At 40.7% G+C, this 15107-nt stretch overlaps 1 protein-coding gene across 3 annotated transcripts in view; it reads left to right on the top strand.

The window, feature by feature from the left end:
• Positions 1–15107, top strand: part of AP2B1 (adaptor related protein complex 2 subunit beta 1) — a 111866-nt gene that overhangs the window by 26252 nt on the left and 70507 nt on the right. For all 3 annotated transcript variants that reach the window (XM_058675406.1, XM_058675403.1, XM_058675404.1), the window contains exons 6-11: positions 4358–4548; positions 7087–7308; positions 8345–8465; positions 8593–8688; positions 10506–10621; positions 12507–12672. In XM_058675406.1, the coding sequence (XP_058531389.1) occupies positions 4358–4548; positions 7087–7308; positions 8345–8465; positions 8593–8688; positions 10506–10621; positions 12507–12672 (912 nt within the window). The remainder of the gene's footprint in view (positions 1–4357; positions 4549–7086; positions 7309–8344; positions 8466–8592; positions 8689–10505; positions 10622–12506; positions 12673–15107) is intronic.

The following is a 15107-nucleotide window of genomic DNA, read 5'->3' as shown; positions in this document are numbered from 1 at the left end:
CTTAAACACCAGAATATCTGCAGAGATGTTTTGAAATCTAGTGAAGTAAAGTGTTGGTCAGGTGCTGAAAACACTTGGTGTTAAGGTGAGATACAGTGTGATTCCTAGTTGTAGCGTTCCTTGCATAAAATAATACAGCATTATTACATTTTCTTGTCTTTTTTGTCTATCACCCACACCTTATATTTTGTAGTAATTTTATCATTTGTGGTTTATTTATTTATTTTTAAAGATTTATTTTATTTTTATCAAAAGGTCAGATATACAGAGAGGAGGAGGGACAGAGAGGAAGATCTTCCATCTGATGGTTCACTCCCCAAGTGAGCCGCAACGGCCGTGTTATGCCAATACGAAGCCAGGAGCCAGGAACCTCCTCCAGGTCTCCCACGTGGGTGCAGGGTCCCAAGGCTTTGGCCCGTCCTCGATTGCTTTCCCAGGCCACAAGCAGGGAGCTGGATGGGAAGTGGAGCTGCCGGGATTAGAACCGGCGCCCATATGGGTTCCCGGTACGTTCAAGGCGAGAACTTTAGCTGCTAGGCCACTGCTCCGGGCCCCATTTGTGGTTTATTGAAGCTGACTTTCCTGAAATGCTTGAGAGAAGAGATGGGTTTAAATTGATTTTCAAGTTTATTTATTTTGATTTATTGTCAGGTAGAATGACAGAGTGAGGAACAGAGTGGGGAGAGACCTATTTTCCATCCATGGGATTCAGTTCCCAAATGCCTGCAATAACCAGGCTTGGACTAGCTGAAGCCAAGAGCTGGAACTCCATCTGGTCTCCCACATGGGTTGCAGGGATTCAAGTACCTGAGCTGTTATCTGCTGCCTTCTCAGGTGTATCAGCAGGAAGCTGTGTTGGAAACTGTGGAGCATTTGAGTCATCAGCTCTGCTTCACCAGACACACTAATGGGGAGATGTATTGGAAATGGAGCCTCAAACTGATGTCTATAGAGGATGCCAACACGCAGTGCCCCTCATCCACTGGTTGGTTCCACAAATGATCACAGTGACCAGGATTAGCCAAGGCTGAACCCAGAAGCTTGGAACTCTATTTAGGTCCCAGAGGGGAAGCAGGGGCCTAAGCATTTAGGCCATCTTCTGGTGTTTTTCCAGGGACATTAGGAGGGAGCCAGAGTGGAAGTGGAGCAACCAGGATTCAAACCAGTGCTCATATAGGATACTCATGTAGCAAGTGGCAGCTTAAACCCGCTGTGCCAGAACGCCAGTGCCAAACTTTATCCTGAAACACTTAAAATAGTGAACTCTGTAATTTGTATGTCTTCTTTCCATGTAATCAAGCTTTCTTGGCAGAATGAGATCTGTTTTCTCAACTGGGTAGTTTTAGCTGTCATTTCAGTGAGGAAGATGGGCGGAAGAGGGGAGGGGAGAAGCAGGGGATGGAATATTATAGGACGTAATGTGGCAAAATACTATCCAGTTGATACTTTAAGCAGTGTTTTGAATTCAATTCTAAACTTTAACTTTTACTTGCTTGAGAGGGAACAGAAATTTAGGTAGTACTGCATGCCATTCATTACCTCCTTGAGGAAGCGGTGATGACTGAAGTGCTTACAACCAACACGTGTGCTCATGTTCTTTACCTGTCTGTTGAGGTAGCCCAGTTTCGGAGATGGGAATATTATAGACTATTCGTGACTTTTAGAAGAGGATTAAAAGTATGTAAGCTGCCTTCATTTTTCTTCAGAATTGAGTTGTTTCTTTGTTTTTTTATTTATTGTTTTATGACACCATTTAATAGGCCCTAGGCTCTCCCTTGCCCATCTGCAGTTTCCCTCCCCTCCCCACTGTTCTCCCCTCCGATGTTACAATGGGTGTTTTTCGTGAATTTTTACAAATCCATCATGCTGCCACCGAGGAATCTCCCAGCAGTGTAGGAGATGATTAGCCATATCGCTGTGAGTCCCTCCTTGTACTGCATGCATGAGGACACACTTATCTCTGTTTCCACCTATGAACATAGTAATTTCTGCTACACTTCCATTATGTATCCCCTTAAGTACAGTCCACCACAGGGAGAAAAAAGAAAAAAAGGAAAAAAATTAGTGAGCCTTCATCCACATGAAGTTGACAAACATATAACCAAGGTATCAGTGTGGCGCTAGGGTGATGAAAAAGAGTCTTCAGCATCTTCATGTAGGAATAAATGCCAGCTGTGTCCCTTGTGGCACTAATGAAAGTACAATAAGGACTAGATCATCGTTACTTATGGGCCAGTAGCAGTAACAGTGATAAAAGGGACAAATGCCAGGATCCCATGTGGGCGCCGGTTCTTGTCCTGGCTGCTCCAAAGCAAGGAGCCTGGAGCTTCACTAGGGTCTCTCACATGAGTAGCAGGGGCCCAAACATTGGGGAACCTTCTGCTGCTTTTTTCAGGCCATTATTAGAGAAGTTACTGGAAATGAAGCAGCCAAGACACAAATGGCACCCATATGGTGTGCCAGTGTTGCAAGTGACATTTTTACCTGCTGTACCACAGAAATGGCCCTTAAACATTCTTGTAAAATTTGTTTTTATTCATTTGAAAGCAGAGAGAGACATACATGATGATGTTCCGTTCTCTGGGCCATCCCCCCAAATATCTGCAATAGCCAAGTTTGTGCCAGGCTCAAATCCAGGAAGCTAGAACTCCATTCACGTTTCTTCTGTGCGTAGCGGAGACCCAAGTTCTTGACTCATACCTGCTGCTTTCTGGAGTGTGCGTTATAAGAAACCTGAATGGGAAGCGGAGGTCACAACTTGAACCTGACACACCTATGTGGCAGCTTAACTGGCACACTAAATGCCTGCACCAAGATTCTGATGTTTAAGAGAAAATCAATTTTTTAAGGGGAGAAATGCAACACATAGTTGTCTGAACAGTTCCAAATCACAATAATATTGCAGGTTAAAAAGGCATGCCTTTGCTTAATACATGAAAGACAGTTACTGCAAGGGTTGCATTTGTTCTTTTGTGATGTTGTGTTATTATTTGGGAAAGGCTGTCTTAGAATAAGTGAGTTCTGAGCTTCCGTCTATTGACCTTTGTTTTCAAAAGTAGACTATATGTATGTAGTACAAAATCTCAAAGAAATACCTGATTGGTAGTGACAAGGGAATGATCATGTATACCTTAACAGCCAAGGTGCTATCTTGAAGTTAGTCTTCATCTATTTTAAATTCTGTGTTTCTGGCTCATTTTCGCTTTCATTAAAGAAGAAGAGAAACAGGGCTTGCTGACCAGGAGAATTGGAGATACTCCCTAATGGGCCTGCCATTTCTGCAGGTGTAGCAGTCAGAATGTGAAAATTGGGAGATAAAAGTGAAGAGGTAAAATGGAAGGAATTTGCAAGGATTTCAGGGTTTTAATATTAGGAATGGGAGAGCATCTCCTGGGCAGTGTAACGTGAGGCAGTGGCTGTTCAGCAGCGACCTCTTCTCTGCATAGGCTTGGCCAAACGTTTTCTGTGGATCTGATCTTTCTGCATCTCCTAATTAGACTTAATCCACTCTATTTGCTTTCCTGTTTTAATGTAATGGTAAGTGGAAATTGCCTATTTTAAAAACCAGAACTTATTAGCTGCATTATGCACTTGGTTTAATTTCCAATTGCTTATGAATATAGCAGAAGAATTCTTAGTGCTTATCTGTTGAGCATTCTGTTCTGTCTTCTTCATCGTCCTGTTTAATTTTCCCATAGCTCATTTTTTTTTTGCATCCTGTTATCAGACCTTACTATAGCTTTTTTTTATGTATTAAAAGAATTTGACTAATAGAAGTCCAAAATTATGGTTGGAGATTATTGTGGACAACTGGTAACCAAGATTGGTCATGTGTTGGCAATAGATTAGCCAGACATTTGGGTCTTTCTTGTAATCTTGTATACTGTGATTTCTTTTTTTTTTTTTCTTTTTATTATATTTTTGACAATCTTTACATAGTTAATTAGGGTAAAAAAGTTCAAGGGCTATAGGAAAGTGGGTAAGACTATTATTTCCATATTGTTTCCTTTATGTATCTGAGGGGGCCTACGAATTTAATCATATTTATAGTTTTTGTGTTGACTTGCTATCAAGTATTATTAAAATGATAATGCATATTTTAACACCAAATTGGCATGACTTTGCAAATATATTACTTTTTATAATTCTATATTGCCTGACTGCTAGGATACCGTATATGTCATCATTGAAGTTTTAAAACATGTTTTGAAAACAGTTTTGTTTCTGTTGGACTCAGTAAAATGTTCAGGAATGGCTGTGAGTTGAGATCTGTGAAGTGACCTGGAGAAGGTTGATTCAATGTTTGTCTGTAGTTACAGTTCTTAGTAAATCCAGTTTTTATACATGTCTTCCCCAGGTGGTGGCTAATGCTGTAGCAGCTTTATCTGAAATTAGTGAGTCTCACCCAAACAGCAACTTACTCGATCTGAACCCTCAGAACATTAATAAGCTCTTGACAGCCCTGAATGAGTGCACCGAATGGGGCCAGATCTTCATCTTGGACTGCCTGTCTAATTACAACCCCAAAGATGACCGGGAAGCTCAGAGGTCAGTCTGTTTCCTGTGCAGTGTCTTGTAGTCTTGCCTAATTCAATAATTTCTAGTATCTGCTGTTAGAGTCAGAGTCTGTTAGGTTGAAGAAGCTCAGTGTCTTGTAGGGTAGAAATTGTTATCTCCAGGGTATTTTCTCATTGGATTTAGGAACATTTTAGATGCTAGAGTATATCAGGCCAAAGCAATTGTTCCTAAGAAAGATACTTTTAATTTACTGTTTGAACAGTGTAATTACCTCAGCTGAAATCTCCCTCATCATTGTCTCATGTCTCCCAGTGTCTGGGTGTGTGACAAAGGCTATTCAACAGTTCTGTATATACACAGCTTTCATTCTGTTAGATACATAGTAAGTGACTTCATTCTGGTTGCTGAGTGGAATGCCACCTGTAATTCAGTACTAAAAAAGGTATGAAAAAATCAGAAAAATATTTGTTACCTTTCCCTGTATGCAGAAATGTTATCAGTCTGAATTGGAGAAGATTTGGCAGGCACACCTACCTTGTTCTGTTCTGCCCTCTACTACCTCAGCCATGCGAACTTTCACTATCAGAAATTAACACTAAATTTTCTCTACAACTATACACATTTTGGTTGTAAAATTGGGATTCACCACCAGTTTTTATTGGGCAAAGTAGTTTGTGAAAAATGTTGGATCTTCATTAAAGTTGACATATTTTAATTATGGTAGATAAGAACCTTCTTTCCTGGCTGAAGCTGATTTCCAAGCTCCTAGAATGTAAGTGCTCTTCACTTGTCTGGGAAACGATTCCCTCTGGACTTAGCTAAAGCTCACCCTGGGAGTTTCTTTCCATTTATTCGAAGTGTAAATATACTCTGGAAAGAACTTTATGTAGAATTTTATTTTCTGTGGTCATTGACATCACATTCATTCACTCAGCAAATGTTAATTAAGCCCATGCTGTGTGCCAGGCACTGTGTAGGCCCTGAGGGTACAGCAATGAGCAGATAAAAATCATGACCCTCTGGGAGCATGTACTGTGATGGAGGGTGAGGATAGAAGTGTGTATATTATGTATATCTGATGCAGTATATGAAATGTCAGGTGGCAATAAATGCTAAGAAGAAAGATGAAATAGCAAAGCAATCTAAGAAATGCTAAGCATTTGAGAATGAGGTATTCCTTTTAAAGGAACTTGTATTTTCTCTTTTTTTTTTTTTTGGAAATATTTTCATTTATTTGAAAGGCAGAGTGATAGATCTTTCATCTGTTGGTTCAATCCCCAAATACCCACAGTAACTACAGATAGGCCAGGCCAATGTTAGGAGCCTAGAAGTCTGTCTGGGTTTCCTGTGTGGGTGGCTAGGACCCAAGTACTTCACTGTTCATCTGCTGCCTCCCAGGGTGCGCAGTAGTAGGAAGCCAGGCTGGAAATGGAGTAGTCAGGACTCTTAACTTGGCACTGTGAATTGGGATGCAGGAGTCTCATGTGCCTGCTGTTAATCTTCATTTTTTATTTGAAAGACTGAAAGATCTTCCATCTCTTGGGTCACTCCCCAAATGCCCACATCCAGCCAGGTTGGAAGAGGCTAAAGCCAGGAGGCTAGAATTCAGTCCAGATGTCCCATATGGGTGGCAGGGATCCAACTGAGCCGTTACATGTTCCCAGAGTGCACATTAGCAGCAAGCTGGATCAAAAGTTGAGGAGCTAGGACTCTGACAAATGTATGGGCATCTCAAGTGGCATCTTAACTACTGTACTGAATGCCTGCCCCAGGAATGTTATTTTTACAGACAAATAATCGGGGAAGGCCTTGCTGAGAAGGTAATGTTTATATAAATATCTGAAGGAAACCAGAAATCAGCTGAGTAGATACAGGAAGAGAAACACAGTTACATTGCCAGAATGCTATCAAAATGAGCTTAAGTTATGAAGAACACATGTAATAATTAACTATTCCAAGATGTTGTGAGGCATGTAAGCATAGGTGGCAGGGGTTAGGAGATTCAGAATAAGTGTGAGATCTTGCACTGGTGTTTAAAAACCAGCCCATTTGTGAGATTGCTGTATTATCTTGAAAGCAGGAGGTTGGGTAGCTTTCTTTGCCAGTCCGCTTTCTTCTGTATCTTACTGTGAAGCCTTCTGTCACTAATGGGTTGATAATCTCTCACTATGAAATAACTCTCAGAATGCCTACTTTGACTTCCTATAGGTTGAGTAGAAGTGGGCTGTAAGGCAGGGAGCCCCAACATATAATGGGGAGACAAAGAGAACTGTAAAACAAGAAGGTAAATGGTGTGAGCTCAAGTGTTTTGGATAGTGCTGGTTTTGTTACAGCTTGAATATTCCTTATTGCTGGTTCTCTGAGATTCTTGCTCTGTCTGGATTTTATTGGGAATGAGGCATCTGCACTGTTAGATCCTAATTTTACCTAAGCATGGAACATTGACTTTTCTCACTAATTCTTTAATTTCTTGATACTTGGGTGATGGAACTCTGACACATTACCTTATGAATGAATTGAGCAAAAAAATGATAATTAAAGACACTAACTTTCCTTTTCTGCCTTCAGCATTTGTGAGCGGGTAACTCCTCGGCTGTCCCATGCCAACTCAGCTGTGGTGCTTTCAGCGGTAAAAGTCCTTATGAAATTTCTAGAATTATTACCCAAGGACTCTGACTACTACAACATGCTGCTGAAGAAATTAGCTCCTCCACTTGTCACTTTGCTGTCTGGAGAGCCAGAAGTGCAGTATGTCGCGTTGAGAAACATCAACCTCATTGTCCAGAAAAGGTTGGAAAATAGTAAAGTGCTGATGAGAGTGTTTCTAACTTTGAACTAAACTTGGTATTAGTATCATGTGGGTCAACCAGTGTTGAATCTCTTTTTAGTGCATGAAGATGCATGTGTCAGATCAACTTTCCTAGGATCTGTAGGTTAGCGGCTGATGTCATTGTGTCCCTACAGTAAATGAATGCTTCGTGTCTCACTCTTAGGCCCAGTTTGTTTTCTGAAGGGGCCAATACACCCCCTTATATACCTCCTGTTGCCTTCATTATACAGTTCAGGCTGTAGTTTTATTTACTGGTTTATTTATTTTTAGTTTTAAAAAATTATTTACAGAGAGAAAGCTATTCCATTTGCTGGTTCACTCCCCAAATGGCTACCACAGCCAGAGATGGACCAGTCTGAAGTCCTGCCAGGAACTTCTGGGTCTTCCATGTGGGTGCAGGGGCCAAGGACCTAGGCCATCTTGGTCTGCTTTCCCAGACACTTGACAATTTATTTATTCATCTATTTATTTTATTGGAGAGGCGGATTTACAGAGTGAAGGAGAGACAGAGAGTAAGATCTTCCATCTACTGGTGTGCTCCCCACGTGGCTCCAACAGCCATAGCTAAGCTGATCTGCAGCCAGGAATCAGGAACTTCCTCCAGGTCTCCCATGTGGGTGCAGGGTCCCAAGGCTTTGGCCCGTCCTCTACTGCTTTCCCAGGCCACAAGCAGGGAGCTGAATCAGAAGTAGAGCAGTTGGGATGTAAACTGGCATCCACATGGAATGCTGGTGCTTCTGCAGTAACTTTACCCGCTATGCCACAGTATTGGCCCCATGCTGAAGTTTTAGAACTTGCCTGTTACACAGTCAGACAACATATTTTCTGATGTCTAAAAAGGGAAAAATTGATTGTCTAAGTAAAACTGATGAGAATTGAAGGATATAGTATTTTTTTCTGGAGTAGGAAGAGGACAGAACAGCACCAATTAGATAACATAACTCAGAAGAATCTCACCATAAGCCTTCACCTTCCTTTCTGTTCTGTATACCACAGGCCTGAAATCTTGAAGCAAGAAATCAAAGTCTTTTTTGTGAAATACAATGATCCCATCTATGTTAAACTAGAGAAGCTGGACATCATGATTCGTTTGGCATCCCAAGCTAATATTGCTCAGGTCAGACTTTAAGTGAACTTGGTTTTACCATGACTTAGATCTTAAGGTATAATCTCCAGAAAAAGTGAGGCCTCAAGGTTGTTGTCTGAGAATCCATAATGATTGTCTGTTTCCTGGATTTTACCAGGTTCTGGCAGAACTGAAAGAGTATGCCACCGAGGTGGATGTTGACTTTGTCCGAAAAGCTGTGCGGGCCATCGGGCGGTGTGCCATCAAGGTGGAAGTAAGTGTTGGATAGCGGCTGGGAGCACTTTGTGGTTCTCTGGGTGCTTTCCTGATTCCTTTCTCTAGTAAAGTTTTTCGGTAATTTTTAGAAAGTCCAGATATTAAAGAATTTTTGATGAAAAAAATGTTGTGCTTCATTGACTCTTCCCCACCTCCTTCCTTTCCCTGGAGGATATAATTTTCATTCTATTTTTGTGTTATTCTTTTGATTACTTCCATATTTCTTAAGTGATATTATTTGTTATTTTATAAATTACAGGCTTTTTCTATTAATTTTGTTGTACAAGAAGGTTAGTTCATATACTATACCATTCACATTTCTCTCTTGTGTCCAGGGTAGTTTTATCATGCGATTTGCTGCTGTGTCAGCTACATTGGTATATATTACCTTTGTATAATCTGTATAGTCTTGCAAAGCTTATGCATACTATGACTTTGTAGAAACACAGGACCAGGACTATATGAAGTGATTGTATTTTCATGTAGAATCTTTTGAATTTTTTGGAGCTACTATAATTGCTTCCTTCCCTTGGATTGTGAGTGTTGTTCTGACTCTAGAAGTATAATATTAAAACCTATAGGTCTTTTGCTTTAAATCCTTTTCTACTCTCTGTTTATTGCTGTGGTCTGAATGATTACCTTAGTGGTATCTGCCCTCCCATTTCATACAGCCTCACCTGATTGCTGCTTTTTGTTATTGGCACTTTTTTCATAACATTCCTTTTGAGGGGAAGTGGGTTGTACTGGCTTTATTCTCTGAAGACACCAATGTGTAGTTTTTTTGTTTTATTTCTGCAATTTGAATTTGACTTTATGATTAGTGCATTCTGTATAAAATCTATTTGTCAGGCAAAATTTGAGGAAGAGAGGCATTCCACCACTGGTTCACTCCCCAAATGGCCTCAGCTTCTAGGAATGGAGCAGGCTGAAACCTGGAGCCTAGAGCTTCTTCCAGGTTTCCAACGTGGGTGCAGCAGCCCAAAGCCTTGGAACATACTCTGCTGCTTCCCGAGGCCATCGACAGGAGGCTGAACTGGAAGTGGAGCAGCCAGAACTAAAATTGGCTCCCATATGGAATGCCGCGCCACAAGAGGAGACGTAGACTACTATCCACAGCGCTGACACCAATGCATTTGATTTGTTACTGTATTCTCTCATATTCTCAGTAATAAAAGATTAATAATTTAAATGCCATTTTATGGGTAAATTGTAAACCATGAAAATTTATAATTTAAAGCTGGAAAAAATTTTAATTTACATAGCTCAGAAGACAGTAAATTGTCTAGAAGTTGTTAGAGGCTTTTATGTTTAATTTTTTCATTTGCAAGAACAGAGAGAAAGAAATTTTTAAGGTCTTGGATAGCTGTGGAAAACAAAATGAAAGCTCTAGGCCTTCTCTTTAGAAGATATTCCTGTATGCTCGTACGTGATTTGGCAGTTTCAGTTTGAGAGGTGTGAGGACATTCTCTGCTGTCGACTCACCCATGAACTCTGGTTAAAGAAATTCTGCTTTGGCTTAATTTTGAATTCTTACTCTTTCTTCATCTTGGCTTATTCTTTGTTGTCATTGTTGTTTGACTATCCGAGAAACTTTTTCCCCCAAGAGATTGAATTGATTCATCTCTTGTAATTTTGTAATGACCAAAATTTGAGGTATATTTAGAACTTATATAGATTCATGCAAAATAACCCAGCATCAAATTAAGGTCCTCTGTTTTCTTTAACTAATGCATGTGTGTGTTTCAAACGTTCTTTATGTTAAAGTAGTGCTACTGGATGGATTATCTGACTTATTTTTTTATGTTCCTCTTCCAGCAATCAGCAGAGCGTTGTGTAAGCACATTGCTTGATTTAATCCAGACGAAGGTAAATTATGTGGTGCAAGAAGCGATTGTTGTCATCAGGGACATCTTCCGCAAATACCCCAACAAGTACGTCCAAATGCTCCAACCCCTTTTCCTCAAACAGTTAAGAAGAGGTTAAGTAAAGTTTGCTTTGAAATTAACTAGTTAGGAAGTATCCTTTTGGGCCCAGCACAATAACCTAGTGACTAAATCCTTGGCCTGCACATGCCAGGATTCCCACATGGGCACCAGTTTGTGTCCCAGCTGTTCCACTTCCCATCCAGCTTCTTGCTTGTGACCTGGGAAAAGCATCGAGGACAGCTCAAAGCCTTGGTACCTGCACCTGTGTGGGAGACCTTCAAGAAGCTCCTGGCTTCTGATTGGTTCAGTTCCAGTCATTGTAGCCACTTGGGGAGTGGATCAGCGGGTGGAAAGATTTTTCTCTCTGTTTCTTCTCTGTGTAGATCTGCCTTTCCAATAAAAATAAATAAGTCTTTTAAAAATATATATATCCTTTTTAGTGTAACTTGTCACAATAGGATATTATATCATAAATCAGGAATATAGTTGTTAGCACAAGGAGTAAGACTTGAATTTTTACCTAACTTTATTACTTCAGAAGAAATGACAGCCTGCCTGAATAGGCATGGTTTATTCGCACATATTAAAGTTAACATAGCTAGATTATTTTTTTAACATATGCTTTTATTGCATTTTTATTGTAAATTTAGTTGTAAAACTGAGAGAGATCCCAATGCCAAGTGCCTAGAACATCTGAAGTTGGAGCAGGCCTGTATCTCAGTACAGGTCTCCCAAATGCAAGGCAGGGACTCAAGCACTGGAGCCATCACATGCTGCTTATCACATAGATGTGTATTGGCAAGAAACTAGAATTCAGAGCAGAACTGACATTTGAACTCGCTCATGCCAATTGCATGATATCTCTAGTACCTGCTTAACAAGTACTTGCACTGTACCTGCTCTTTGATAGTAAAGTCCTTTTAATAGAACACCCAGGGGAGGCTGTTATAGCACAGCAGGGTAGTTGCAACTTGGGAAATCTTCATCTGGTGTTAAAGTGCCTGAGATCCAGCCTTGTCTCCCCTAATACTTCCAGCATTCTGCCAGTTTGTACCCTAATGGCTCATGTATTTCTCTGTCATCCATAGGAGAGACTGGGTAATGTTCCTGGCTCCTGGCTTTGACTTGGCCTAGTCTTACTTGTTGGCATTTAGAGAGTGAATCAGCAGATGGTAGGTCTTTCTCTCTCTCTAGTTCTGCCTTTCAAATCAATAAAAATTAATTAATTAAAAATAGACCAAATCCAGGACCTGGGAATGTAATTCAGGTCTCCCACGTGGATTTCATGAACTGAAATACTGAAGCTGTCACCTGTTGCCTTGCAGGGTGTGTTAGCAGGAAGCTGACAGAACTGAATGAAGCTGGGACTCAAACTCAGGCTCTCTGCTATGTGATGGTGTCTCAAGTGGCTGAGTCAGATGCCAACTTCTAGATTTGTTTGTGAAAGCAACAGTGCGTCTGCAGCATTGCAATAAAAGCAAGCCTTAAAGTATCTTTAATATTATTTTGCCTTACAATTATAGAGTTAGCAAACTTTTAAAAATTAATAAAACACACAAAAAAATTATATAGATAGATTTCCTGAAACTGATGATAAATCTTTACAGGTAATTTTTTAAGACTTTTTATTGGAAAGGCAGATTTACGGAGAGAAGGAGAGACAGAGAGAAAAAGATCATCCATTCACTAATTCACTCCCCAAATATCTGTAACAGCCAGAATTGAACTGATCGGAAGCCAGGAGGCAGGAGCTTAATATTCTGACCTAATATTTGTATATTCTTTTTGTAGCAAAGCTTTCCCTGTTTGGTTCTTTGGTTTAGGGTTCCTTGTCAATGGTTTGCTTTTAACCATGTTAACTAGTCTGTGTTTTGCACTCCTGCCGGGTCAGGTATGAAAGCATCATTGCCACCCTGTGTGAGAACTTGGACTCTCTGGATGAGCCAGATGCCCGAGCAGCCATGATTTGGATTGTAGGGGAGTACGCTGAAAGGATTGACAATGCAGATGAGTTACTGGAGAGCTTCCTCGAGGGTTTTCATGATGAGAGCACCCAGGTAAGTTTCCAGCTGTCCCATGCCCTACATCTTTGGTAAGAGCTCTGAGAAAGTAAAGATTCCTTTTCTTTTTTCTTTTCTTTCCATATATTTATTTTTTTTAAAATAATTGTTTATTTTTGTTGGAAAGGCAAATTTACCAGAGAGAAAAAGAGGCAGAAATAGAAAGATCTTTTCGTCTGTTAGTTCACTCCGCAAATGGCTTCAGTGGCCACAGCTGAGCCAATACAAAGCCAGGGCTTCTTCCAGGTCTCCCACACAGGTGCAGGTTCCCAAGGCTTTGGGCCATCTTACACTGCCTTCCCAGGCCATAAACAGAGGCTTGGATGGGAAGCTGAGCAGCCAGGACATGAACTGGTGTCTTGCAGGATCCTGGTGCTAGAAAGGGGAGGATTAGCCAGTTGTCATTATATCGGCCCTGAAACTAAAGATTTCTTGTGTGTTTGTATTTATTTGTACACCCAGGTTGAGTGTCCTTTATCCCACATTCTTGAAATGATTCAGATTTTGAGTTTTTCAAATTTTGAAATAGTTTTTTGTATATGATTAGATATTTGTCTTGAAGCTGAATCCCAAAGCTAAGCATGATACTTATTTATGTCTCACACATACCTTATGCACATAGCTTATTTTATACAGTATTTTTAGTGTATATGCATTCTGAGTGCAATCCATTATGTAAGTTAGGTGTGGATTTTCCATTGTCAGATCTTTAAAGCTTTTGGAATTAGAGCATTTCAGATTAGGTATGTTTTGTCTGTAGCGTGTTAATTTTTGTCCAAAAAGGATGACCCTTTTCAGTTGTATACTGATTTCTTTTTTATAAGATTTATTTTTATTTCAGAGGCAGAATTACAGAGACAAGAGAGAAATATCCTCCATCTGCTGATTTCACTACCCAAATGGTTGCCAAGGCCAGAGCTGAGCTGATCCAAAGCCAGTAGCCAAGAGCTTCCTCCTGGTCTCCCATGTGTGTACAGGGGGCCAAGGACTTGGTCTATTCACTGCTTCTTTCCCAAGTCTTAAGTAGGGAGCTGGATCAGAGGTGGAGCAGCTAGGACTCCAATTAGCATCCATATGGGACATCAGCAGCCCCCCCCACACGCACAGTTAGAGGCTTAGTGTACTATGCCACAGCACTAGCCCCTGTATATTGATTTCTGATGTAACATTTACATCATTGGTTGTGAAACTTAGCCCCTACATGCTAGTTGCAGAGGCTTGTGTGGAAACCTCTGTCATCCACTCATGCGTGGACTCAGGACTGAGATGAGGCCAAGCATCACACTTGTAGAATCACTAGTTTAAGGGCCTGACGCAGTAGCCTAGCGGCTAAAGCCCTTGCCTTGAATGTGCTGGGATTCCATATTGGTGACAGTTCTAATCCCAGCAACCCTACTTTCCATCCAGCTCCCTGCTTGTACCCTGGGAAAGCAGTCGAGAATGGTCTAAAGCCTTGGGCCCCTCACCTGTATGGGAAACCTAGAAGAAGCTCCTGGCTCTTGGCTTTGGATCAGCGCAGCTCTGGCCATTTCGGCTACTTGGGGAGTGAATCGACGGACAGAAGATCTTCCTCTCTCTGTATTTCTGTAAATCCTGAAGAAAACAAAAACAAACAAATTCTACTCTGTATATCTGACTTTCCAATAAAAATAAAACAAATCTTTAGAAAAAAAAGAGTCATTGATTTACAACCTAAGTTACCACTTTTCTTATTTTCTGTCACCTAGAGATGATGTCATGTGTCTGTTAGTAGTGACTGGCTCAGAGCAGCAGGGATTTTTGCCTGGAACTGCAGTGAGGTTTGACGAGACTCTCAGTGAATGATTAGACTCCTTCCCGTCTTCCATTGCTCACTCCTGCCACAGTAACAGCCACGAGCCTGGGAAAGCAGACACATTAGTTAGCGGCTGGGCATTTATACCCACAGCAAATAGAAGCTCGTGTATATGATCCACTGTAGTAATTTTAAGAGACCTAAAACAAGAAGTACATATATAAACCAGTAATTTTGTGATTCAGTAGCTGTGATCTGGCATAATTGTGCTATCTTAGCTGTTGCTCTAGTATGACAGATGATTCTGTAATTGCCTCAAAATTGTAGCTTTCATAAAGTAGCAAGTAAGAGTTAGACAGGAGTCAGTTTTATGGCCATCAGTATGTTAGCATGATTTTTGTTTGTTTTTGTTTTCGTAAGAATTTATCTGTTTTAAAGGCAAAGTCAAAGGGAGGTCTTCTGTGTATTGGTTCACTTCCTGAATGCCTGCCAGCAGCTGGAGATGGGCAAAGCCAAAGCTAGATGTCACATGTGGTTGACAGGGACTTAAGTGCTTAGTCATTATGTTTGTCTTCCCAGGCCTGCTAGCTAGGGAGCTAGATCACAAGTGAAATAGTCAGAATTTGAATTGGCTCTCAGAAAATTCTGGTATGAGGGC

This window comes from Ochotona princeps, chromosome 17 (genome assembly GCF_030435755.1).
Source record: "Ochotona princeps isolate mOchPri1 chromosome 17, mOchPri1.hap1, whole genome shotgun sequence".
Lineage (NCBI taxonomy): Eukaryota > Metazoa > Chordata > Mammalia > Lagomorpha > Ochotonidae > Ochotona > Ochotona princeps.
The sequence above is the reverse complement of the archived record's forward strand: the minus strand, read 5'-3'. Positions and strand labels throughout refer to the sequence as shown.